The following is a 25,002-nucleotide window of genomic DNA, read 5'->3' on the forward strand; positions in this document are numbered from 1 at the left end:
GCCCAGTAGAGCTGCTTGTCCCTTCCATGAGGATGCAGTGAAAAGGCACCACCTACAAACCAGGAAACAGGTTCTCACCAGACATGGAATCTGCCAGCCCCTTAACTTGGACTTCCCAGTCTACAAAACAGTTAGAAATGTACTTCTGTTGTTTATAAGCCACCCAGTCTGTGGTACTTTGTCACAGCAGCAGCCTGAGCTAACTGAAACAGCCACCACAGGATTCTCTCCTCTCTCCACCAGATGCCAAAAAGGACCCTTCGGTCCCTGTAGCTGGCTGAGCCACAACGGGAAAGGAGCCTGGGCTCCCAGAACCCCAAGGCATGGAGTGTCCCACTGTCTCACCATCACCTCACAGCATGAGAAATAAACCCTTTTTATGTTAAGCTACTGAGATCTGGAGAGCACTTGAATCAGCAGTCAGCTTACTAGAATCCGAATACCCTCCGCAGAGACACCCGGCCCCGGGAGTGGAAGGGGCTTGACATGTCCAATGTCTGCGTGAGCTCCTGGTGGGCCAGGGCCACAACTAGCATTTTGACTGCAGCCTCGTGGGGATGGGTACCACCACCACACTCCACAAACCTGGGAGGCACCAATTGCCAAAAAATTTTATTTATTGTTTCAAGTGGCAAAATGTCATTGGTCTCTGTGGGGCACCTAGCAGGGTAGAGGGAGACCTGGGGTGGGACTGGGGTAGGGCTCCGCTCATTACAAAAATCAAAGGCCTTTATAAAAAATGCTATAAATTGGTATCAAAAGAAAACCCAAGGGAGGCTGAAGGAGGAAGCGGAGAGAGAGGAGGGGAGAGAAGGAAGGACCAAAACCTTCAACCACTAGTGACGGAATCCAGGCCGGGAGGGAAAGTGTGGGGACGAGTTGGGAAGGTGATACAAAGTGCATAAACGTGGCTCCCAGACACTCCTCAGAGGTGAAGGGGACAGGCTGCAGCCTGGGGCACAGTGGGGCTCCAGCTGTCTCCTCACTCGGGGACCTCACAGGAACGGGCACTGCCTGAGACTGCCAAACGGGAAGGACCTGCAATGGGAGAGGACAGAGGTCAGAGGAGGACACTGGAGGTTCGGCTTCCTCTGCTCCATGCACATCCTGGCTCCCCAGCTGGGACCAGTCATGGGAAAGGTCCCTGCTAGGATGGCAAGCCTGGTGAGTACTCCCAGGGGCCTACACCAGAGGGCCTGGCAGACGCACTCAGGCCAGTCAGGGAGGCGGGTGAGACGGAGCCCCTCCTCCTCCGTCCCAGGCCAGACAACACCCTGCCCCGGGGACAAATATAGGAGAGCAAGTCTCCGCACCTGGTTTCACCGCCTTGTTCCAGTCCACACAGAAAGGGGCATGCAGAGCTAAAGGCTAGATGGCGGCACAGGGGCTTCTGGATCCCCCAGAGAAGACCCTCTGCATGCTAAACCCCAGCGGCAATCCAAGCCCAGCAGCCTGTCCTCACCTCGGTAACCTCTCAGACCTTCTTCTTCTTGAGCTTCAGGGCTTGAAGCCAGTTGGGCGATGATCCTTCTGACCTAGAAGGCAAAACACAAAGGTCCAGAAGGCAAACTTCAGGCAAACTGCACAAAATAAGTACACATGGTAGGGACAGAATTTCCCCTCTCCATCCAGAAAAGGCAGCTAGGGCCCAGCTGCAGGACTAGAATTCTGCCACCAACTTATTTAGTTAATTTAGGGCATGTCAACCACCTCTCTGAGCCTCAGTGTTCTTCTTCAATAAAGTGAGGTTTCCCTTTTCAGGCTACTTCACTGAGGTCAGGAGATGTCCAGAGTTCAGTCACCTACCCTGAGGATTTCTCCGGCTTAGGAGGTAATGCAAGGGGCTTCCCTAGCCCTGGGACTTTGCAGGACTTGGAACGCTGGACTGCAGCCTCCTTCTGGCCCGACTTGCTCTCTGCGACTTCCCCTTCCTCAGCTGAGCGGTTCCGGGGACGCAGTTTGGCCTGAGAGACAGTCCAGACGCAGACAGACGTAAGCAGGACAGGCAGGAGTCACAGAGGACAGGCCTTCTCCCAAGACAGTACAGTCCCCTGAACCATGCCTAGATGCCTCTGCAGCCCTTTGGCCCCAAAGAACAGAGTCATTAAAGAAAGCTTCTCTCACAACTTTATTTTGCACATAGTAGGTCCTCAAAAAGATCCTGCTGAACTAAATTCAGAAAGCTGGGCTGACAAAGCCAGTGGTGACTTCCTGGCTCTGTGCTTTTGTTGCTCTACTCTCTGCCTACACTGCCTCCCCTCTGCACCAGGGCCCATGGCCAACTCCTGTGCCTACCTCAAGGCTAAGAGCAAATGCTTACGTGGGGCCGATCCACTCTCCCCTCCCACCACCCAAGATCAAGGAAGAACTCCTCCCCTGGAACTGGCCCAGTCCCTCTCTGTGCCTCCCCAGTGACACCTACCCTCTCTCCCTCCACCAAAACTAAGTGTGGGCATGGCTCATATCCCACCACCCCTGAGGCTCTGGGACATGAAGACACCTTGTTCTATCCTCAGTTATACCACCACAGGGTCCAGTAAGGCACAAAGGGGCCTCTCAGGGCCCTCCTGGGAGAGCAGCATGAGAAAAGGAATGCAGAGGGGATCAGAGGATGGCTGGCTGGGTGAAGAGTGGACAGGTCACAGGCAAGGAGACCACATGTGACTGTCCACTGATCAGACAGTACCTTCAGGGCTGACGGGCTCAGGCCAGGAAAGAGGTTGACTTTCAACCCCTTGGTGCCCAAGGACATCCGTGTCCGGCGGTTCTGAGGTTCCTCTACTACCTCCTCATCTGAAGATGGCACCCGAGAAGCCCGTGGCTCTGCAAAGGGATGGTGAGGTGGGGATCACAGTACAGCCAGCACTCCTACAAGCCCCCTCTCACCTACAGCCTGGGTCACATGCCAGGGATTCACACAGATACCTCGAGGCCTCACATCAATCCTACCTGTAGAGTCTTGGAAGAGGCGTGCATCTGAGTCTGCTGCCTCTGACAGGCCCAGGGTACCCCCAGGTCTGATGGCTGGGGCCCGGTGTCCACGCTTGCGCCCCAGGTTGGCACGACTCCGATACATGGCACTGTCGAGGACCTCCGTGTCCTGATCAAAACAACAGCAACACCACTGCCACAGCTACCCCATGGACCCGCCCACCCACAGGAGCCCCACCACAGCAGCCACCAGGAGCTGATGGCTCTGCTGTCCAAGCTTCCCGCTCCAGCGATGCGCCCACAGCCTGCTTTCACCCTCCCAGACTTGGGCTGCTCAGCAAAGCTCTGTCACCCACATTCCCCACAGGAGCCACCCACTGCCCTGGTTCATCCTCCACTGACCTCAATGAAGGAGAAGTCCTGATTGAGGCAGCTCGGGGGAGGGCCTTGGGAGGGCCGCAGAGAAGTCGGGGTTGGGGCCAGCACCTGCTCGCCGTGCCTAGCCCCTGTGAGGCCCCAGGTGCCATCCACCTCTTCTGTTCGGCTGGCTTCACCATCAGGCTGGGGCCTCCAGGAGGGCAGAGGGTCCCTGCTGGGCTCTGCAGGTTCCCCTTGCTCAGCACCTGCTGTGGCTCCTTCCTCCTCCATCAGGACCCTGAGGCCCGAGGCTGCTGACTCCCTTCGGGCCTCTGCCTTAGAGCTGCTGGCCGCCAGCATCTCCTCCAGGAGGCCCTGGGAGCCAGATGGTGGGGAGCGGGCCAGACACCTGCTGGGGCTGCCAAGGGGACAGACCAGGAAATAAGGTCATCAGTGAAAACCCTCTCTCTTGCCTGAAGCCACCGCACACCACATGGGAAGGGCTGGGCCAGCAGGGCAGGTTCCAATCCCTGATTCATCACTTACTACAGGGTGAGTAGGCTTTACCTGAAATGCTTGGGACTCAAAGAGTTTTGGAGTTTGGATTTTGGAATCTTCACATATCCATTATGAGATATCTTAGGAAGAAAACCCAATTCTAAAGATAAAATTCATTTATATCTCATATATACCTCATGCACACAGCCTAACAGTAATTTTACACTACATTTTTTAGTGCACCTGCATTTTCACTGTAATCTGCCACACGAGGGCCAGGTGTGGAATTGTCCACTTGTGACATCATGTCTGTGCTCAAAGTTTCAGGTTTTGAAACATTTCAGAGTTCAGAGTTCAGGTTTCCGTATTACAAATGCTCAACCCGTTCGGGAGACCCTGAATAAGCCCTTTGCCTGCAAGCACCCTGGGTTCCTCTCTGGAGTTGCTCGGGGGATGAAAAAGACTCCACAGGGCCTATCACAGTGCCTGACAAACCTGTGTCCCCACGAACCCAAATATCACCACTGCTGCCACTGCTGCTGTTCCTATGCCCCCTCCCAGGGACGCCTGCTTGGGCAGTCACATTCCTTGGGATGATGCAGGTACTGCCAATCCATCCACTTGTCCAACCTCGAATCATCTTTAGGCCCCTGTTGTAACTCTCTTCCTTGGCCTCAAGGAACAAGCAGGGGTAACTAGAGGATGCTCAGCAAAAATGCTGCCATCTTACAACAAGCTGTTCCCTCCCCTGGGATGCTTTCCCCCTTGCCCTCGCTGTTCCTTCGCTGATTCTCCTTGGCCCAAGTCCTCCACTGAAGCTGTTCTGCCCCTCTCCCCTAACCAGCATGAGCCTCCTCAGCCCTGCCAGCTGCCAGGGCTTCAACATGTGCCAGCCGGGCCACCCTTTGTCCCCACTGCCTTCTGGGAGCTCCTCAAGGACAAAGCTGGGCCCTTGTTGCCTCTGTGCCCCCAACACCTGGGCCAGGGACCAGACTAAATCAATGTTTGTGGAGTGGATAAGAGGCAGGGTCACCCTGGTCAACACAGCTTCCATGTCTGCTGCCTGCTGCTCCCTCAAAGCACGACAGACACACCCGGCACAGCACCCACACGCTCTTATGGTCTCCACCTCACACGACGTCCAGATGCCACACCCCAGAGCACACACACACTCATTGCAGACCTCAAGCAGGCGACTGTGAGCTGGTACCCGCTAGACCTACAGGCACAGTACAGAGCCACACCCAGCGCCATGCACAGAGGGCGGAACGGCTGCGGCAGTGCCCGGAAGGCCACTGAATACTGGAGAGGGAGGGGAACGAGACAGGTGAGTCGATACCAGCAGGAGCGGGGCGGGCAGAATGTGTGTCAGTCTGTCCTTCCACAAGCTGCTGACAGATGGAAATTAAAGCAGTGTGGGGAGGGGGAGGAGGCAGTGGATTTGGGAACAGCACTGGACGGGGGCCAGAGCCAGCGCACTCAAAGCTAGCTTAAAGTCAGGGAGGGGGCGGTGACAGCACCCCACCCAGCCTTAAGAGCTAGACAGAAGCCTCTCTGGGAGGGGGCAGCTATAGGCTGAGGACAGGCCCTGCAGCTACGGGGACCTGAAACAAAGGGGGCGGAGAAAGATCCACTCTCTCTGAGCAGAGGGGGCCCACACCATGCAGACAGAGGTCAGTGGAGGGAAGGGGAGCCTGAGGGTGGCTGTGGAGCAGTGTGCATCCACCCCAGGGCCTCAGCCTTCACCCTCCTCCTCAACGCCCCCCAATCTCCCAGAACACCTACAACCTGAGGCCTTCCTGGCAGAGAAGCATGAGAGAGGAGGGGCGGCTGGAACTCAGGTCCTGAGTCCTGCCACTCCGGTACTCGCCTAAGTCCTGGACCCTTCTGCACCAGTGGCCTTGGCCACATGTTATGTGCCCATTCTGAGCCTCAGTTTCTTCATCTATAAAATGGGGATAATGAAAGTACATAAGCTCTGCTGGGTTTCCTGGCAATATGTACCTAGCACACAGTTACACTTAACACACACAACAAATTATCAAATTACTAGGATAATCCTCACTAGCCTCAATACAGGTCCCTGAGAGGATGCGTCTCATACCATCTGTCCCATCACCCATCGAGACTGGAGAGTATCCTGAGGGCCCAGAACCCGGTCCTGCACACGGCACCATGCTCCAGGTTCAAACACAGAGGACGCATCTGTGAAAAGCAGGCTTTCCAGTCAGTGCTCAAGGCACCAAGACCTGAACTGAGGGAGGGTCGGGGCTGGAGCCAAAATGATGCCTGAGGACTAAAGGTCAACCAGGCAAAGTCAAAGGTAAACAGTGGATGCTGACTCCAGGGGGAGAAGGAGGTGTCCGAGAGGACCACAAGGCTGGGCCCATGAGAACAGAAATCCACCTTTCTGGGAACCTGGGTCTGTTTTCCCACCAATGAAATAAAGGAGCTGGACTCTAGATTTCTAAGGGTCCTCTTGGATTCTATGAAGACCCCAAAATGACTCAGAGGCTTCTGCCATCACTAGAGGCAGGGGAAAGGGTAGGGAATGACTGGGAGGCCAGAGAAAGAAAAGGACAGCACCATTCCCACCAGGGCAAGGGACCAGGTGGCCCTAGACCCAGAGGAGGGGCCCAAGCCCTCCCCACCCCATCCACCTCTATGGTAGTGTTGCCACAATTATCGTCAAAGATATCTCTGTCCATCATGAGGATGACAACAAAAATGTCCCCAAGGCCCCACCAAACTTCACATCCAAACTTGCAAAACAGACATGAATAGAAGGCATGTTTTCTCAGTGATTAACAGTGAAGGTAGGTTTACATCTGCATCTATCACTCTCCACGTATTCACCCTTAGTCTTCCCAGAAACCCTATGAAAGTGACTATCCCAATTTAGAGGAAGATGGGGGCCCTGAGAAGGCCCGTGCCCAAGGTCACAGAGGTGGTGAGAGAAACAGGACCTAAACCAGGCCGATGCACCCAAAACCAGACTACACTGAGCTATTCTCAAGGACTTCCTGATACATAGGAAATCTTCAAATTTTTTCTTTAAAGAGAAACTTTCCATAGCATAGAATTTCCCCGTGTCACATGCTCAGAACACCAGTTCCCTGGATATTGCCCAGGTAAGTTTGGGGAACACTGCCTTACTAAACTGTAAGATACCAATAAAGGCCAAGACATACCAAGTCTCCCAAATGGCCAGAGAGTACGTGACAGTGTGTATGGGCTGAATTTCTTCACGGTAGGGCTGCCCAAAAACATAACATTCACAGAACCACCACCGCCGCCCCCAGCCTGGAGCACACGTCTGCTGCAAGCGATGCGGCTCACCCACAGGGCATCAGGGATAGACCCTGAGCTCGGATGTCAACACTGGCCATAAAACCCTGAGCACTCTGGGGCATGAGAGAGACCCATTCCCACCCTGCCACCCCACAGGGACCCTCTCCCTCCATCCTAAACAAAGGAAAGGCAATACCACCTTCCCTCTTAAGAGCCACCCTGTGACCCAGCAGAAGGGAAGGCAGGAGGCTGCAGCCCACTCCCTGACAGTCTAAATTTCAACGCAGCAGCCGCTCCTAAAAGCAGTGGATAGAAAAAGTTGGAAGGACGTATTGCAGCCTCTTTGACCTCAATCAGGTCACACCATCCCTCCACCTGCCAATGGGCGAGGATCGAATCCCTCTCCCACTTGGCAGGACAGCTGTGAAGGTCGACAAGTAAGGCGTGAAACTGAGCATCAGGGCATGTGAACCTCAGAGTCCTGGGAAGCGAAACTGGAGGCAGCCATGCTGAGCCCACCCTCCCTGCACCATGACTGTGCCAGCTGGAACGCTGTTAGAAACTGAGGCTCAGGGAGTCAGTCAATGGCCCAGATCCCTGCGGCCTCCTGACTCCAACACGGCTACTCAGTCTGCAGTCCTCATGAAGGTCTCAATAGGGTCCGCTCAACAACCTGGGTCCCTGGAAGCTCCCCTTCCTCAGCTCCCTTCCTGGTCCCATGCTCTCCCTTCCCAGCTTCGATGCCAAATGCCTTTCCCACCCCATCCCCACCCTCGGGGGCCCCTTCCTTTTTCCTCCTACTCTCCTCCCACTACCATCTGCCCCTTTCACTTACAACAGCCTCCACCCAACACCTCCCTTCCCTTCCTAAAGGCCAGTGGGAAGCGCCTGGTCTGGGGCTGGAAAAGGTAAGATTTTCTACTCGCCAGAGAGAACAAAACCAATTCTCAGTGGATGGGAATGTTAATGAAATAGAAGTAAATACCATTTTTGTACCCTTTCCACAAAGAGCAGAAAAACACTTGTGTTGGTTTTAGAATACCCATGGCTCTGAAACTACCAGTCTTTTCCTTTGGAAAGTTCTCTTTCAGCAACTTGGGATAGGGACCACAGTCATGGGACCAGGCCTGGGGCCCAATAGCTCTTCTGGGCTCTATGGCAAGCCAGACAAGAGCACCAAGCTCTGACTTCTTGGAGAGCCAGTGAGCACCACTGTCCCCCCAACTCCTGGCTGCAGTGGACAGACTAAGGAGATATAAGGTCCCCTTTCCTCTACCTGTCAAAGGTAATGTGCCTTCTCTAGCCCAAGACTGGGAACAATCTTGGGAAACAAGAGCAGAATCTACCAGAAGCCTTCTGATATGTGGCTGACTCCATTTCTCCCTCAATCACAACTCAAATCACCAAGAAAGCCCAAAACTGGGTGGCTACAGAGCAAACACCTCCACATTTACATTCTGCTTTCCATAAAGGAAATATGTTATATTTCAATATAAAACTTAAAATGCAGAATTAAACATTCACAGCCCAAAAATGTCTGTTTGGCAAATACCAAAAGTCCATTGGAAAAGCTATTTCTTCCCCCCTCCAAAAAATTCCAAAACTTTTTGAGAGTGGAGTTACACCTTTTCTCCCACCCTAGGATGGGGATCCCTTACCTGGTTCCAAAGCCTGGGGCTTCTCCTGTCTCTACTCTGAGGTCTTCAGAGCCGGTCTCCAAGGAAGGCGAGAAGCTGTCTTCACCCTGGGTCTCTGGCCCACTTGTCTCGCCGACCCCCAGCTCCCTGGCTTCCAAAGGGTCTCTGGCTTCCAGGCCAGGGGACAAGTCACCACTGTTCCTGAGGCCTAGCTCTGGGCCAGAGTCCACCTCCCCTACCCCATGCTCCCTAGCCTCACCTGGGGCCCCAGTGAGCTCCACATTCCGGAGCCCGAAGTCCTGGGCCCACTCCATCTGCCCAACTCCACAGCCCCGAGGACCTCCAGATGCCACACCACAGGATACCTCCAAGTTCCTCAGACCCAGATTGTCGCCCCAGTCCACCTGCCCTACCCCAAGCTCTCTGGGTTCTGTGGGGATACAGCCTGCCCCTGAGGCTATATTTCTCAGCCCAAGGTCAGGTGTCCAGTCTGCCTGTCCAACCCCACGCTCCCTGGATTTAAGGAACTCTCCAGCCTCCACACCTGACCAGTCGTTTTGTCCCACACCACTCTCCCTGGCCTGGCTGTGTCCTCCTACCTCCCCTGCCCCAGCCAAATCTCTGCTTCTCACCCCAACACCAGAAGTCCAGTCCTTCTCCCCAACTCCGATCCCCCTGAGCTCTTCAGACCCTCCAGTTTCCAAACAGCTGGCTGAGTCCCCATCTCTCAAGCCCAGGTTGTCTGACCAGCCCATCTGTCCCATGGCATTCTCTCTGGCCTCATGAGAGCCCCCAGAATCCACACAACTGGACACTTCCAAGTTCCTGAGACCCAGCTGATCAGCCCAGTCCATGCATCCGGGGGAGGTCTCCCCTGGAGGTTCAAAGTGCCCACTTCCCATCTTGTTGGAAGGGCTCAAGCCAGAACCGCTCAGTCTGTCTTTGCCAATGATGCCAAACTGATGGCTCCTCTCAGAGGCCTGGTGGCACAAGTCCCCACTCCAGTCTTGCCGCCTGGAGCTAAACGCTGCGTCTGGCTGCGGGGTGACACCAAGGCTGAAGTCGCCGGCCCAACCTCGCTTCCCATCTTCCCGGTCAGCATCACCATGGCTCTGAGGCCCTGCGTGCAGTCTCTCCTGCAGCCCTCCGACTTGCTGGCCAGCGTCACTGCCTTGCCAGTTGCCCTGGTCTCCCTGACCAAGGGTCCCATCCTGCAACTGGGGGGTGCTAGTGCTAAACAGGGCCCCTGATTCTCTCTCTTCTAACTGGCCTGGGCTCCTGCTGGCCTCGCCAAGGCTGTCCTCACCACTCAGAGTCTTCTTCTCAAACTCCTCATCCTGTTGCTGGACATCCTCGGGGCTGAACCCGGAGCTCAGGGCTCTTGTTCCGAAGCCTCTGTCCTGTGCATCAAGGGCCCTGGAGCTGCTGTAGTCCCTCATCCACGCACTCTTCCCAAACTCCTGGTCCTGCTGTGCCACTGCTTGGCTGCCATAGGTGCCCAGTGAAGAACCTCTCTTCTCAAACTCCCGGTCCTGCTCCTCGGCATCCTGGCTGCTGTAACTGCCATGGTGGTCCTTCACCCCTACCTCCCGGGCCTGCTCATCTGCATCCTGGCTGGCGTAAGAATCCAGTGAGTCTCTCTTCCCGAATTCCCAGTCCTGAAGGCTGGCATCTCGGTAAGTATGAAGCAAGTCTTTCTTCCCGAATTCCTGGTCCTGCAGCTCTGCATCCTGAATAGAGTAAGTGCCCTGGGAATCCCTCTTTCGGAACTCCCATTCCTGAACATCAGCCTCCTGGCTCTGGCTCTGCATGCCGAGCTGGGCTGGCTTTCCAACTACCCTGTCGAGGGCCATGAGCCCCCCTGGGGCAGACACTTCACCCCGGTCCTGGCTGCTGCTGACCTCTACTCCTTCTGGGCCAAGACCACACCTGCTGGTCCACTTCCTACTGCTTCCTTCTCCTACCCCTTGCCCATACTTGCTGGTCCAGTCCCTCTCCCCAGGGCCTGGGTCTCCTCTAGGGCTTGTGCCCCCAAGGCCATAGTCCTGAGAAGCATCTTGGGACCAGCTAGGACTGAAACTGCTGGGACGCGGGTCTGCTGCAATCCCAAATTCACTCTGCAGATCTTTCTGTGCCCAGCCAAGGAGTCCCTGGGAATCAGAAAAAAATAGACAAAAACAATGCTTAAAGTTGGTTGGAATGAGAGTCAGCACTACCTAGTGCCTGAGAGCCCCACTTTGGCAACAGAGAACCTGGGTTTGGATTCCAGCTGTGCAACCTTGAGCAAATCAATTAACCACTCAGAGCTTCTAGGTCCTCATCTTTAAACAGGTATAATTTCTACCGCATGCAGGGCTGACGGGAGAGGAGTGAACAAGATCACATAAACAACCGACTCAGCACAGTGCCTGGCACACAATGGGCACTCAATCGATGGTCCTATGGTCATGTTTACAGTCCTTGGGCAACACCTGGCTAACTGCCAGAAGAAATCCTGCCTGAAGGAGTGGTCTGCCTGTGGAACTGGGGAGAGGGAGAACACTCTCAGTTACAAGAGGTCAAGACTCAGATTCCCTCCAACTTGAGCAAAGCAAGGTTCCAACACCAGCATAGCCCTTCTACCCCGGATGAGTACCCAGGCCCTTCCTCCCCAAGGAAAGCCCTTCTACCTAGCCCTCCCAGGAAGGCCTCTCTGCCCCCACCTTCACGAGGCCCAGGAAAGACAGGAGGGGCAGCCTGTGGCACAGAGCTCACTGCACTTCCACCCCCCCAACTCCCCTGACTCACCCCCGAAGGCGGGCGAGCCTGGGACTCAGGGCCCCGGAGCCTGCCAGCCTCGTCCCGCAGAGCTGCATTGGCCAGTAGTCGCTCCAGGACAGACATGCTAGCCTCCCTGTCCCTGGGCTGAGCCATGGCCCCCACCCCCCAACCACCCTGGGGCTGCTGGGTGCGGCAGGCAGTGTACGGGACAGGGCTGGGCCGCTCCCCAGCCAGGACCTGTCGGACAGCTCTGGCTCCCGCTTGCCCTGGCCCTGCTCCCTCGCTCTGCTCCCTCCGGAGCAGCTGCAGCTCTGGCAGCCCCGCCCAGAAGCCAGTTGAGTCACCCACATCCTGGGACAGACACACCTACTGCAGGAGTCAGCCTAGTCTTAACCCCTTCCTGCTCCTCCTCTTCCAGAGGCCGCTGGGGCTCCTCCTCGCCTCCAGCCCCGCCCCTGCCAGCACAGGCCAGGATTGAAAAATAAAATTTCAAAAGCCACCTGGATCCCAGCCCTTAGATGCAGAGGGAGCCTGATCGGACAAAGGGCACTGGGCAAGAAGGGGCGTCCAAGCCCAGTCACCAACTTCTGGGTAACTGCACAGGGAAGGCCCTGCTTCCGCCAGCCTTCGGCTGCCAGTCTACAAAGCAGATCAGGAGCTAGGGCGGGAGAGCCGTTTGCCCAGCACTACCCTTCATCCTGCCCGTGCATGCAGTGACTCATTTAATCCCTGCCATCGCCCTAGGGACTGCTTCACTGCTATGCCCCTTTTAGAGACAAGATACTGAGGCAAAGTGGAAAAGTCACTTGTTCAAGGTCATATTTAGACAAAATAACAGCTGAGCCAGGAGAGGAGCCCAGGAAGTCCAGTTCTACTAAGAGAAAGCCAACCCAGGCCTAGATGGCTTGGTGATTTTGCCACACACGCCGTTCCAGGTGATAATGGTCCGAACATGTCCTACAGGCCACATGGCATCAAGCGCTTGCTAACTTCATTTTACCCACATACACCTCTAAGAGGCCAGAGCTATTACTACTAAAGGACACAGAAGCTTCCAGGTTAAGGTACACTCCCAAGACCACCCGCGAGTGAATGCGGGTGTCAGGATTTGAACTCACTCCAAGCACTCTAAGCACCATCCTATACAGCTCAGCCAGCGTGGCCAGACAGCAGAGCTACAAGGTAAAGGTTCACAGTTGCTGTGCTCACTATTACATTCCAAGTTCTTGTCACACTAAACCCATGTTGAAAGAATTACGCCCACCCAAGCCCTCCATACCTGGAGCCTCCACCCTCCCTGTGCCCATCCTCACCTCAGAGCAGGTACTTGGGGACTGTCCGTCAGATCCGGCTCCCCGCTTTGCACTGCTGGCACTGGGCGGTGGTGAAGCCAGGAGGTCATCCAGCCAGCGAGAGCTGCGTTCAGGGCCCACAGGCTCAGGGGATGCCCTACAGGATTCCTGGGCTTCTGTCCTGGGTTGGGTGGCCTCAGCCCGGGCTAGGGTCACCATCTCCTCTTCAGCAGGCAATGCTTGCTCAGGGCCAGGGGCATCAGCAAAGAGGACACAGGGTTGGTCAGGGGGTGCTGGCTGCTGCTGACCCAGGACTGGCTCCAGCACAGGCAGAGCTGCCTCCCTAGTGGCCAGAGGGAGGGGGGACTCCTGTCCAGACAGGGGCTCCCGATCCTCATATCTCTCCTCCGCCTGCAGCAAGAGTGCTCCAGAAGGGCCCTCTGCTGTGAATGGGGACTGAAGGGAGACAGCTGGGGACTGAGGCTGACTCTGTCCATTATCTTTTTGGTGTACAGAGATGCCTGGGTCATCTCCCTGCACCTGGGAAACAGGCCTTCCTGGGACCCCTGGAGCTGTCCGGGGCCCTTGCCCTTGCTGGGACACTCCTTCCTCCCTGCTGGATGCAGCCCAGCTGCTGGCCTCAGCGGCCTCAGCAGCTTCACTGGCCTCAGTAATGGGGGAAGGGGGTGGAGAGTCCAGTCGCCACACACCCAAACCTGAGGGCCGTGTGGGGAAGGTCCATTCAAATGACTGTGACAAGCTCCAATTGGACTCTGTCCCACTCCCAAAGGGACGATCCAGGGCTGACTGGCTCCCTTGTGTTTGGGGCAGGGCAGCTAGTGAGCCCCCCAGTTTCTCCTGGTCTTGGCTAGGTGGCCGGAGCACACCCTCAGAGAATCGGCGCTGAATCAGGCTGACTGGACGGAGATCTGTGTCCCCCTTGGATTCTGCCACTTCCTCCCCAGATGGAAACGTCTGCGTGAGATCCAGTAACTCATCCCCCTCAATCAGAGGCCTGGGCGAAGTGGCTGGGGGCTGCTCTGGGCTATGGCACCCTGAGACCTTCTCAAGGGGAGGGCTTCTGGGTCTGGGGGCCTCTGGGGCTGCCTCATCAGAGAGTCCCGGGCTAGGGGGAAGGCAGGGGCCTTCATCAGGCAGGGCTGCACTTGGGGATGATGGAGTCACAGGGAGGCAAGGAGAAGCCTCGGGCGCTGCAGGACTCTGGGCTTCTGGAAGCTGAGAGTGGTGGGGAGGGTTCTCATTTGGTGAGCGAAGTTGGAGAGACCTGGGGGCTGGGCTGGAGACTTCAGCAGGGAGGCCTGGGCTCCCTCCACACTCTGAGGCAAGACCTGGACTTGAGGGGACCAAGGGCTTGGGAACCTGCAAGGAAAAGGTCAAGAGCTGTCATTCATCACTCGGCTGCATGGGAGAGGCTCCTCCTATCCCACATTGACCCAGGTTGGCTGTTGATCCACATCCCAGGAGGAGGAAACCAGAGCTCAGGACAGTTGGAAGAAGCCCCAGAGACAATCTCAGATAGGGTTTCTCAAACTTCTTAAGGCCACAGAGCCCTCCTTTGGGTGTCCCCAGAAAATGCATCCAGTTTTATTCACTTAACATTACTCTTAACCATTTAAGGTGGTTCAAACCGCAATCACCCATCCAACCTATAGTTCAAGTGAGAGTCTCGTAAGAGATCATGGTTTGTGGGTAAAGAACACTTGCTCAATGAAGAGAAAATGGGGAATCTAACCATCTGGGCAGGAGTAGGAGGGGGCTTCTTGCTCAAAGCAGGAGTCCTAAGCCCAATGCAGCTCCCAGCAGCTCCCAGGAACAGCCACAGGGGAGGGACAGTTCTCCCCACACTACTCTGTTTATTCCAATTTGAGTCCCAAAGCTACCCAAAGAAGCAGGAAGGCCATGGGATTAAAGCAAAGGGTGCTGGGGGCCTGGAAAAGTGCCTGGCTTGGAGTAGCCACAGAACTGCCTCCTATAAACTGAATGTCCATCCTCCAATATGGTCTGAGGCTCAACTTCCCCAATGCAGCATCCATCTCAGAGTTACAGGACTGAATAAGATTCACACACATGGCCTCTGGTTCTGCTGTGGGATGATGGGGACTGGGGTGGGGGAAGACACGAGGACAGGTACAAGGGCGCAAGGCCCCTGGTTCTCCTCTGCTTCACTCTCTGCCTGTCCCCCAACACATAAAATGAACCTGGCTCTCTATGACCTTTGCCCCCCAGGGGTCAAGATCCCTGGCTGCCCTCTCCAAAGAGACACACTTCATTCCATCACTGTCCACAGGGTCTAGCCAGAGAAGAGGTCCTGCTTCTCCTCAGGCTCCTCCCACTCCCCCGCACTCTCCCTCCTCTCTACAATATTCTAGGTTTCAAAGCTATGCCCTTAAACTATGCCACCCACAGCCCCTCCTTGTTAGTCTCCCACAAACCCCTCATTCCTTGATAATTGTAGCTTCTGGATCACTGCAACCCGCCCAGCACCACTGTTACAATTCACGGTGACTTCAAGAATGGAGTCGACCCTTCCAGCATCCTAGCTCCCTGTGCCTTGACTTCCTCCTCCCTGATGGCTGGTGACCCAGGGTCGTACCCTAGCCCCCATCCCTCCCCCACCCTCATAACCTCAATTTCAAGGTCCCTGTTGGCCCACCATCCCTACTTCCTATCTGTCCTGCTCACTCTTGGTATTTCCAACTCCCTCGTTCTTCATCTCCTCTGGGAAGCAAAGTCCATTAACCCTACCTCCTTCCCACGGCTCCTACTCTCCTGTGTAACAGCTCTTCTTTTTGCCACGATCACAACCACCTCTTATACAACCTGGAACTCCCTAGTTCCTTCCTCACACTATTCAGGCTGTTTAAATACAGCTCTCCACCAGCCCGGGAGCTGGAGGTGCCTGGCCTTACTTCAGAGTCACTACAGACCTCAAACCCATCCCAGAGCTACCCAGCAACCCCAGCACCCGCCTTCCCTTCACTCCCGACACTCCCAGGTAACACCTTCACATGTCTCTCCTCAAATCTCCAACACCTCCTCCCCATCCTCTCTCAGCTGATGGCCTTGCTTCCTGCTCCCCGTTGAGAGCACAGAGGCCACCAGCAAAGAAGGCACACACCCTGCACCCTCACCCACCACCACCTGCAAGTGGGTCCAATCGTTCCGCCTCCCCTTCTACCACCAGGCACTGTCCTTGCTCCTGGCTAAGGCCAACCCGCCAACCTCTCCTCCCTCCCTGCATCATTGATTTTCCCTCCCTACTGGATCATTTCCATCAGCACACCAACTGCTCTAATTTCTTCTGTCTTTAAAATGAAAAAATTTTTTAAAAAAATCCAACAATTAAAAAAAAAAAAAAAACACTTGACCCCACAATCTCTCTCCAGCTACCACCTGTTTTCTTGAAAGCACTCCTATGCCCACTATCCGCAGCTCCTCTTATCCCATTCTCGAGCCCACCCAAGCAGGCCTTCTTAATCTTACCACTGGAGTACTCTTGTCAAGGTCACCAATGACCTCCCCGTAGCTAAATCCAATTTGCAGTGCTCACCTTACATGACCTATCAGTGGCACTCTGCAGCTACTGGCATCCTCCTAGGGACTGTCCTTCCAACTCACTGGTGCTTCCTACCAGTCTTCTCTCCTGTGCCTAGGGCCCTTCCCTCTTGTACCCTCACCCACACTCTTGGTGAACTCAGCCAGTCTCAACTACCATATTCACACTGACATTTCCCAAGTTTTCCTCTCTCACTAGCTCATTTCTCTTGAACACTAGACTCAAGTATCCAATCACAAACCTTAAAAAACGTCTCAAACCCAACAAATCCAAAAGCAAACTCTCCTAATCCTGCTTTGTCCCTAAAAGTCCCCATCTAAATAAATGTTACCTTCATCCTTCCAACTGCTCTGGTCAAAAGCCCTGGGGCCATATTTAATCCTCCTCATCTCAACCAATCTGAATGTCCAACCCACCTCACCCTCATAGTCCATCCAGAATCAACCACTTCTCACCAGCTCCACCACTGATGACCTCTGGGGTCCAAGCCACCATCATCTCTCTCACCTGGATTATTCCATCTGCACCTGACTGGTCCCTGCTGCTGCTCTGAATGCCCTGACCTCTTTAGCACTAGGTCAGCAGCAGCATGTCACTCCTCTCCTCTGAACCCCTCAATGGCTCTTCCCCTCATTCAAACCAAAGTTCTTATAGCAGCAGCCTATGAGGCTCATGCCATCCAACCCTACCCCCTCTAGGTCCACTACCACCCGCCTCCTCCTCCCTTACTGTAGTCCAGACGTCCTGGATCCCCTACATTTGTGCCGCATCCCTAACACCCAGCTCAGAGTAGGAACTGTTGGATGGACACAAATGGAGTCAGTTCTCCAACACAAGGCAGCCGGGACAGCCTCCAGCCAGCAAGGGGCACCTCTTATGTGATTTACTTGGAAAAGTATGCAAGTGCGGGAGAAGGAACAGGAAACCCCCAAGAAAAGGACTCTCCCGCACTGTGAACCAAGAACAGCAGCCCAGCCAGGGAGGGCTCTGGAGTCAGACAGTTTTGTTCCTGCCTCAAGCCAAGCAAGTTACCTGGCATTTGTGAGGCCCTGTGGTCTCATCATCTTTCACTCCTCGCCTCTTACATGAGACTAACAGGCCTGCTAGCCAGGATTAAGTTGGTTAAGTTGGTTAATGTTCCCAGCACACAGTACTTAATCAGAGGCAGTGCTGTGGGTATAATAATTACTGTTTATAACCAGCAGCCTCAGAACCCAAACCACACTCAAGCTACCTTGATGACTGAGAGCACTGGCCTGGAAATACAGACATCTAGGTACTAGAGCCAGCTCTTGGGCAAGTCCATGGCCTCAGTTTCCCCATCTGAATTACAAGGAGAGTGGAGGACATGATCTTAGTTAGATGACCCCTCCAACCCTAAAATACTGTTATTACATGTTAGGAGAAGGACAACTTACATCAGTAGGTGGCTCAAAGCTGGCCAGCTTGGTCAGGTCCCCATTGACAGCCAGGTTGGAAGAGGAGTTCCTGTGAAGGAGAAAGACAGGAAGTGGAGGCACGGAATGTTGAAGCCTATCACAGAACAGAAAAGGAGAGCAAATATCCCTAAGTGACTTTAACAGCCTCCAAACGTGAACGCCCCAGGTATTTACTCCTGATGGCAGCTGGAGCCATCAGGGATAAAGAAACTGTGCAGTTTCACAGGGCAAGTGACCCAAGAGACTACCTACCGGCACATTAAGGGTTAATTACCTGCCCCACCCCCATCCCATTTAAGAAAAGTATCTTGTATGTCCAGACCCCTCAAAGGTCCCCAAGAAGATAATGACTCGTTCCCTTAACCCAGAAGGGGTTAAAGTTCTCCTTCAGCCAGGGAATGCAGCTTGTCCAGCTGCCCTGCCAATATTTCTTAAAGGATTGTGGGGGTAGGGGAGGGGAAGAGTGATTTTCCAAGACTAAAGTCAGTCCCCTTAAACCCTGAGTGCAAGGAGGGAAGGAAGGAAGATGAAAGGTAGAACCCAGCCTGGGCAGCAGTGCGATCCCACAGCAGCCCTGGCCTTGGACTTGCAAAGGTTAACCCCAGGGCCAAGCCTCCAGGTGTTTTCAGGTGAAGAAGGGCAAGCCTGGAAGGTAGGGCAGGAGCCTTCCGCCTCCCGCTCAGCCCAGACTGTAGCAACCAGAGCCATTCCCTTTGTTTGGGGTGGGGGGACATCCTCGGGCCCAGCTGCGCCTCAAGTTGGCTCTCCCTGCCCTGAGCATGGTCTCAAGCAGCCAGCAAAGGTTTCTGAAATCCCTCAGCTTCTTCTCGATACCCTGTGTCCACTCCCGCAAGGGCACCTCCAGGCCAGCCTCCCTGCACACTAGTGCCAACTCTGGGGAAGTATATCACAGGCAAATGTCTCCAACCAGCCAAAAGCTCTGCAGTAACTGGAGGACCGTCAAGATGTGCTCCTGTCTTGTCTCTCCCATCAAAACCCCCCTCGCAGTCTGCAACTGTGCCCTTCTGATCCAGACACACATCCCCACCCACCCCAGGACTGGCACACTGCTCTGCTCACAAGAGAAGCTCGCAGTTGGGAGCACATGCTCTGGAAGTTGGCTGACTGGAATTCAACTCTATCTCTGCCTCTTACTAGCTGAGTGACTGAGAGAAGTCATCTGCAACTCAGTTTCTTCATCTCTAAAATGGATCTAAAAGTGCTTTCCCAGACAGGACAGCTATGGATTCAATGAGGCAATGTTGGATGCCAGTTTATGGAGATGGGAAACAGACTCCCAAACATTTGGACTCTCTATTATAAACACACATTAACTCTGTTGAGACAATTTTCAAAAGCACGCAGTGATGATACCACCATGGCTGGGGAAATGACTTGGTGTCTGCTTGTATTCACAGCACACCATTAACCTGAAGGGGAAGGTCACAGTCCTAGACAGGGCCACCCACTTGGTCCCCAGACCCCAACTTCCAGGCTGCAACAAAACACACAGCCTCTGAGCCCTCACCTCTCCTCAGGAATCTTGCTGTGTTCTTCCTGGCTCTCTGTGGGACTCTTTGCTGGCCCCTCCTGGGAACAACCCCGGGCAAGGGTCTTGTCATCTTCCTCTCTGGCAGCAGTGGCCAGGCCATAGGTCCTGGGGCCATATCGGGAGCTACCATCATGGTTAAAGGTGAGGCGGGAGCCCCAGAGGCGGTCAGGGCTGGCAGGGACCTCCTTCCGTGGCTGATCCATCTTGGCCAGGATCTCTTCTACCGTGGAGGCTGCAAACCGCTCTGAGGCTGGCCGGAAAGGGGCAGGGGCCTTCCGCACACCCCCTGGGGCAGCACATCGCGCTGGGGGTGTCAAAGGGGGCAGTTCCTCTTTCCCAGCCTCCTCTTTCCCAGTCTCTTGGGTGGCTTCTCCTCCAGGAGAGGCCTCAGCCACAGACCTTGGTGCGAAGGGAAGGGGACGCTTGCTGCCCCCGTAGGGCTGGGGTCCTGCCAGCATGTTCATCTTCCGGGCAGAAGGCAGCTCAGCCAGAGGACCCCGGGGAGGCCGAGGTCCAACAGGCACCAGCAGGCTGGGTTTGGCAGGCAGGGCTGGCTTGGCAGGCAAGGACCGGGGTTTGGGCTTAACAGGGGGTTTGGCCCGAGGGTCTCCTGCCAAAAGAAAAAGGTTGGTAAGGGGCTGTCAGAACTTTTTGTGATCTCTGCTCTAACCAATCTCCATCCTCCAGTTTCAGAATAGTTACAATACTCCTGTAGACACAAGTCGAATGCCACCTGCTCCATGAAACCTTTATTGCTTTTCTACACACAGCCCTGAAGCACCTTCTCACTCTCCAACCTCCCAAAATGTTTAACAATTCCCCTTTTAAGCTAAAGCTATTTGTGAGCCTTGCTGGCACCTTATCTCTCCTTGCACCCTATTTTTCACCTAGCACAAGTTTCTACCACTTGAATGAATGAATGAATGTGCAAACGAGCCAATAAACAAATGCCTGCAGGCCCACATCAAGCAGTCAGCCCGTGTCCCCAAATTGGTCCTCTCCCCTTCTGACACTCTAGGGTATCTCCACAGTAAATGTTTGGCCCAGCTTTCCCACTCTGCCTCCATGCTGCCCCTCCCCCAGCACACTCCCAGGCCACCTCCCCGCTGTCATCCGGTGTATGATCAGGAATGCAAACTTACTATTGACTTAAGCCAAACAAAAGTAAATCTGCTACAGGGAAAAAAAAAACAAGACCAGAAATCTATCTTCTATATAAGGCATTCCAATGCCAAATAAAAGACCTTGGGATTACTCACTGCCACAGCCTTCCATAACAGAATCCCATGTCACCCACTCATTCAGCTAAGCATGAAAAAAAGAGTCTAGACAGGGAGCCTGGAGTCCTGGGTTCAAATCCCCAAAAGTACACTGCAATTCTCCCTGTGTGCCTCAGTTTCCCCCTCTGCAAAATATGTGGCTTGATTACATCATCTCAAAGGTCTCTGCCTGCTTTCACACCTGCTAGAGATCTACACTCCCACCGGGTTCCCTTTCAGACCCATCTTGAACTTCCTCAGTACTGTTTCCCTCCCTCATCCTCACTTTACCATCACTCAAACACCCCCCAATACAGAATGGGAGTTCCGCCTCTGCCCTTCCCACCCTCCTCCCTGCCACCTGCCCTACCCGGCACCCACAGGTACCTGGCTCAGAGCCAGCAGGCGCCAGCTCCTCCTCCATCTCCTGGGGCGGTGGGGAAGCCATGGCTGAGCCGTCCCTGAGAGTAGACACTTTCATCACATGCGCAGACCCTGCTTGAGAATTGGGAAGCAGAGGGTGTGAGCTGGGATGTCCAAAGACCCAGGAGAGAGACGGGTGGGGGAGGAAAAGCTCTGGGCGGTGGCAGCAGGCTTAGGCGAGGGAAGTCTCTTATTTCTAGCAGAGGCAGAGTGTGGGACAGGAAGAGGGAACTTCAGGAGGGGGTCAGGGGAAGTCAAGAGAGGTCCCACAGCCACATCCTCAGCTCTTCCCAGATCCTCTCTTAACTCTTGTCTTCTAGTCCCAAAATCTTAGAGCCTCGGGAGCCACCCCCATCCTGTGACAAGCTCTCCAAGATGCCCCATTGAAGTCACTCCACTTACTGTTCCCTAGGCACCTTTGGGGTCAGGCAGCCCAGCTGGAGATATCTACTCACGACAGAGGAAGAGGGCAGAAAAGTCTGAAGTCTCTCTGTGAATCACCTCATGGGAGACGGGAAAAACCCGCTCCTCCCCAACCTGGGGCTCCGCCCCACTGCCTGCCTCCCCTCCAGGCTCCCCCCTCCTTCCCTCTCTCCCTCCACAGCTGGGAGTGGCTCCCCCCCAACCATTCTCCTTCCACATCCCTGCCCCACTCCGCACCCCCCACAGCTGTCTCATCCAAACACAGAAAAATAAGGAATAAAAAAGTAAACATCTGGAATACATTTTTTTCTTTAATTTCTCAATCGCTTTGGCTTCAGCTTGGAATTTGATGAGGTAAAGCCAGGGCCTAGTCCTGTTGCCATAGCAATGGCCTCCCACTGGATTTCCAGAGCCTCGCCAAGAGGAAGGAGCAGCCCAGGCTGGGCTGGGAGGACGGGACAGGGCTTGAGAACATCCGGGGGGTGGGGTAACTTGGGATAAAACTCCCTGGGGTTCCCTCTTCCAGAACAGTCACAGTGGGGTGGGTATGGGCTATGAAAAGAGGATATGTGGGCATCACTCACCAGCCTAGGGATGGCCTGAAGGAGTTGTGAGGGGGACAGAAGAAAAAATTAAATCAGGTGACAGCCACGTGGTAGAAGAATGATTTCCCTTTCTCTAGGCCTGTGATGGGATCTTATGGGGTCTAATATTCCAGGATTTAAATGCTGAGTGGGTCTACCACCTTTCTAACTGTGTGACTTCTCTAAGCCTCAGTTTCCCTATCTGAAAAATGGGCTTACTGAGACTCTCTGGGATTTAAAAGAAATAATGCATAAAAACCTCTTGGCACAATGCCTAGCATATAAGCAACCGGTGGAAGTTGGCTATTATTACTGCAATTCCATGCAGTGGCACCAATGAACCAGCACCTTATTAACCTCCTCCCCTCCCCAGACCCCCAGGTGCTGACATTCCTAGACCATTCCTTCACCCCTTCCAGGTCCCACTCATGTCACCTGTTCTTTAGACTCACCACCACCTCCTCAGTTCCCATCCAGCCTCCTGAAGCACCCTCCCACCCACAATACCCCCTAGATCTCCAGCCTGAGGAAGAGCACTATCCCAAGAAAGAAGCTTCCTATCATCTGGTATGCACATGACAGTATGGCCAACCAACCCTCTCCAACCTGCACACAGTCACAACTTTAAAGTCACCCACTCTGACTGGGCAGAGACAGCACCAAATCCTAAGGAACCTGGGTCACCCAGTCTTTACAATGTAAACACATCCCCTCCCCTATCTTTGATTCTGTCCCAGCTTGTTTCAGACAGGAGAAGGTTTGAAGACAGGAAAGAAGCCCAGCCCTATCAACCCTTGATCACTCAGCTACAACAGAGGACTGCCCACTGTAGGTGGGTGCATAACGTGCAGAGCCAGGCAGTATGTATGTGGGGGAGGGGCACAAGACAAAAAAATTTTAAAACAGGATTCTTTCCTTGTCCTTGAACATTATTACAAGGAATATTGTTGGTCTGATTAGAAATGGAAACAAATTGGCCCAGAAGTGAAAAAATGTCTCACCTGGGGGCCTGATGGGCACCTCTGCGGTACAAGGGACTTGCAGCGATGAAAGCAGGCTCCGTGTCCCCAAATGGGGAGGTGGCCACAGAAGCTGGGAGGTCCCTGCCAGGGGCCCCAGGTGACCAAGGCCATGGCCATGGCCATGGCCAGAAGCTGCAGAATCGCACTGGCTCTAAACACTCTCCACCCTGTAGAGTCCGGGTGAGACAAGGGACCCCTGGGAATAAAGGGCTGGGGAGGAGCTGGCAGCCCCGGCCCAGGATAGGCGCCCAAGGGGCCTCGACGCAGGCGGGGTCGCGCCTATCGACCCTAGGATCTGAGGCCAGGAGGGACAGCATGTGAACTGCTGGAAGAGGGAGGGCCAAAGGGAAAACAGAACAGCCCGGGGCAAGGGGCTGTCTGAAGGGGCCCAGTGGGGGGCTCTGGACCCAGAGAGGACGGCAGCAGAAGAGGAGGAGCAGAGGGGGTGGAGGAGGAGGGGGCAGCGGCGGCAGAAGCAGAGGACTGTGCGCGGGATGTGAAGCAGCCGGCGAACAGACAGTGGACTGGCAACGCGAACCGGGTGGGGGCGGACTTGGGTGGCTGGGGGCGTGCCGAGGGAGCAGGGGAGGGGGCCGGCGCGGGCCCAGGGGAAGCGGGAGGTAGGGGTCCCTCCAGCGGCTCTGCCCGCCTCCGGCCCCGCCCCAGCCCTCGCCCCCTCCCCCCTTTCTTCTGGCTCCGCCAGCACAAGCTCAGACCGTGCGCCCTCCGCCCCCGCGCACATGCGCCAGCTCCCGCGTGCCCCCGCGGCCCAGGCGCCCACGGCCCGGGCAAACTTTCCTGGTGACCCCCCACCACAACCCAAGGTCCCGGCAACTAGCGCCCGCTCCTTCCAAGCCCCTACCCCGCCCCCAATCCCGGACCCCGCCCCCTCCTTCGCCCTCAGCCGCTGGCCCCCCGCGCACTCACGCGCTCCCCCCGGGATCTGGCTCCGCTCCGCGCGGCACCCCGACGCTAGTCCCCTCCGCCGCCGCTACCGCCGTCACCGCGGGACCGAGCCAGTGCGAGCCCCACGGGGCCCCGCCTCTAGCCCCGCCCAGGAGCACGCCCCCAAAGCTTCGTGAATATTCATGAGCCGGCGGAAACCCGAAGAGAAGCCAGTGCTGAATTCGTCCCACCGTATGCAAACAAGCACAGCCCAGTACTCAATTATTCATGACCTTGCAAATGAGGGGCCCGTCCCAGGCTCAGACTCGGGAGAAACTGACGCAATTTACCCAAGCGCCACCGAGATGAATGCCTAGAGAGGAGACTTCCTCGCACGGCCCTTCTTCAGGCCCGGCCGCCTGCAGTGATTGCAGCACCATAGAGCCGCGGTCAGCAAGAAGGTAACCGTTGGCGGACTGGAAAGGCTTCCTGTTACAACCACCTGAGTCTTCCTGGAAACGTCGGCAACGTGGCCGCCCCACGTGGATAAATTCAGATTTAGAGCCAGAGTGAGGAAGTCAGACAGCTCTGCTTTCCCGTTTGTGCTCGCTCTCTCGTTATAGGCCTCCTTCTCAGATACAGGTTCTTCCCAGCCTGAAATGTAACCCTCTTCCTACCTAAGAACAAAAGCTTCACACATACTCCACACCTTCCCTGCATCGAGTGGGCGCGCGCGCGCGCGCACACACACACACACACACACACACACACACAATCATTTAGCCTCCCAAACTATCCAGGCTCAGGTTTCCACTCCCCTGGCTGCAGGGAAGACAGTCAATCCTGATTCTATTAACTAAAACCCTGGAAGACCCTTGACTCATAGGTGATTAAGAAGAGAGCTAAGAGCTGCCTCCCCTTAGCTGAGCTAATGGAGTGGAACCATAAGAGAGAGTTCCTAATCAGATCAGGGCTCACTTCTCGACTCTCAGGTGGCTATCCAGGCAAAAAACAGTGAAAACCAATGCTTGTCCAGCCAGGAACAGAACAGTATGTACCTGGAGACCTGCTT

At 55.0% G+C, this 25,002-nt stretch overlaps 1 protein-coding gene across 6 annotated transcripts; it reads right to left on the bottom strand.

Annotated features, from left to right (window-relative positions):
• Nucleotides 1–599: 599 nt before the first annotated feature.
• Nucleotides 600–24,069, bottom strand: Tnks1bp1 (tankyrase 1 binding protein 1). Of its 6 annotated transcripts, none has more exons than XM_076847247.2 (12): nucleotides 23,973–24,069; nucleotides 20,981–21,088; nucleotides 19,311–19,944; nucleotides 17,762–17,831; nucleotides 12,788–14,146; nucleotides 8,736–10,864; nucleotides 3,334–3,706; nucleotides 2,950–3,100; nucleotides 2,687–2,823; nucleotides 1,807–1,964; nucleotides 1,463–1,535; nucleotides 600–1,038 (listed from the first exon to the last, which is right to left on the bottom strand). In XM_076847247.2, exons 2-11 carry the CDS (start codon nucleotides 21,072–21,074, stop codon nucleotides 1,475–1,477), a joined length of 5,166 nt encoding a protein of 1,721 aa, XP_076703362.2. In that variant the 5' UTR covers nucleotides 21,075–21,088; nucleotides 23,973–24,069; the 3' UTR covers nucleotides 600–1,038; nucleotides 1,463–1,474. The 6 variants fall into 6 exon arrangements, with proteins under 6 accessions (XP_076703362.2, XP_076703356.2, XP_076703358.2 ...); XM_076847241.2 differs by having other exon boundaries at nucleotides 17,762–17,876; XM_076847243.2 differs by having other exon boundaries at nucleotides 17,762–17,876; nucleotides 20,981–21,091; nucleotides 23,973–24,053.
• Between the last annotated feature and the right edge of the window lie 933 nt (nucleotides 24,070–25,002).

The sequence above is a fragment of the Callospermophilus lateralis genome, chromosome 2 (genome assembly GCF_048772815.1).
Source record: "Callospermophilus lateralis isolate mCalLat2 chromosome 2, mCalLat2.hap1, whole genome shotgun sequence".
NCBI lineage: Eukaryota > Metazoa > Chordata > Mammalia > Rodentia > Sciuridae > Callospermophilus > Callospermophilus lateralis.

Bases quoted from the DNA above. Each gene is read 5' to 3' on its own strand.
- Tnks1bp1 (XM_076847241.2), bottom strand. From the start codon at position 21,074: ATGAAAGTGTCTACTCTCAGGGACGGCTCAGCCATGGCTTCCCCACCG. The intron at 14,147-17,761 runs GTAAGTTGTCCT...TTTTCCTTGCAG, and splicing joins GCTTTGAGCCACCTACTGAT to GTTCCCAAGCCCTTGGTCCC. The intron at 3,707-8,735 runs GTAAGGGATCCC...TCCCCTTGGCAG, and splicing joins GCCCCAGGCTTTGGAACCAG to CCCCAGCAGGTGTCTGGCCC.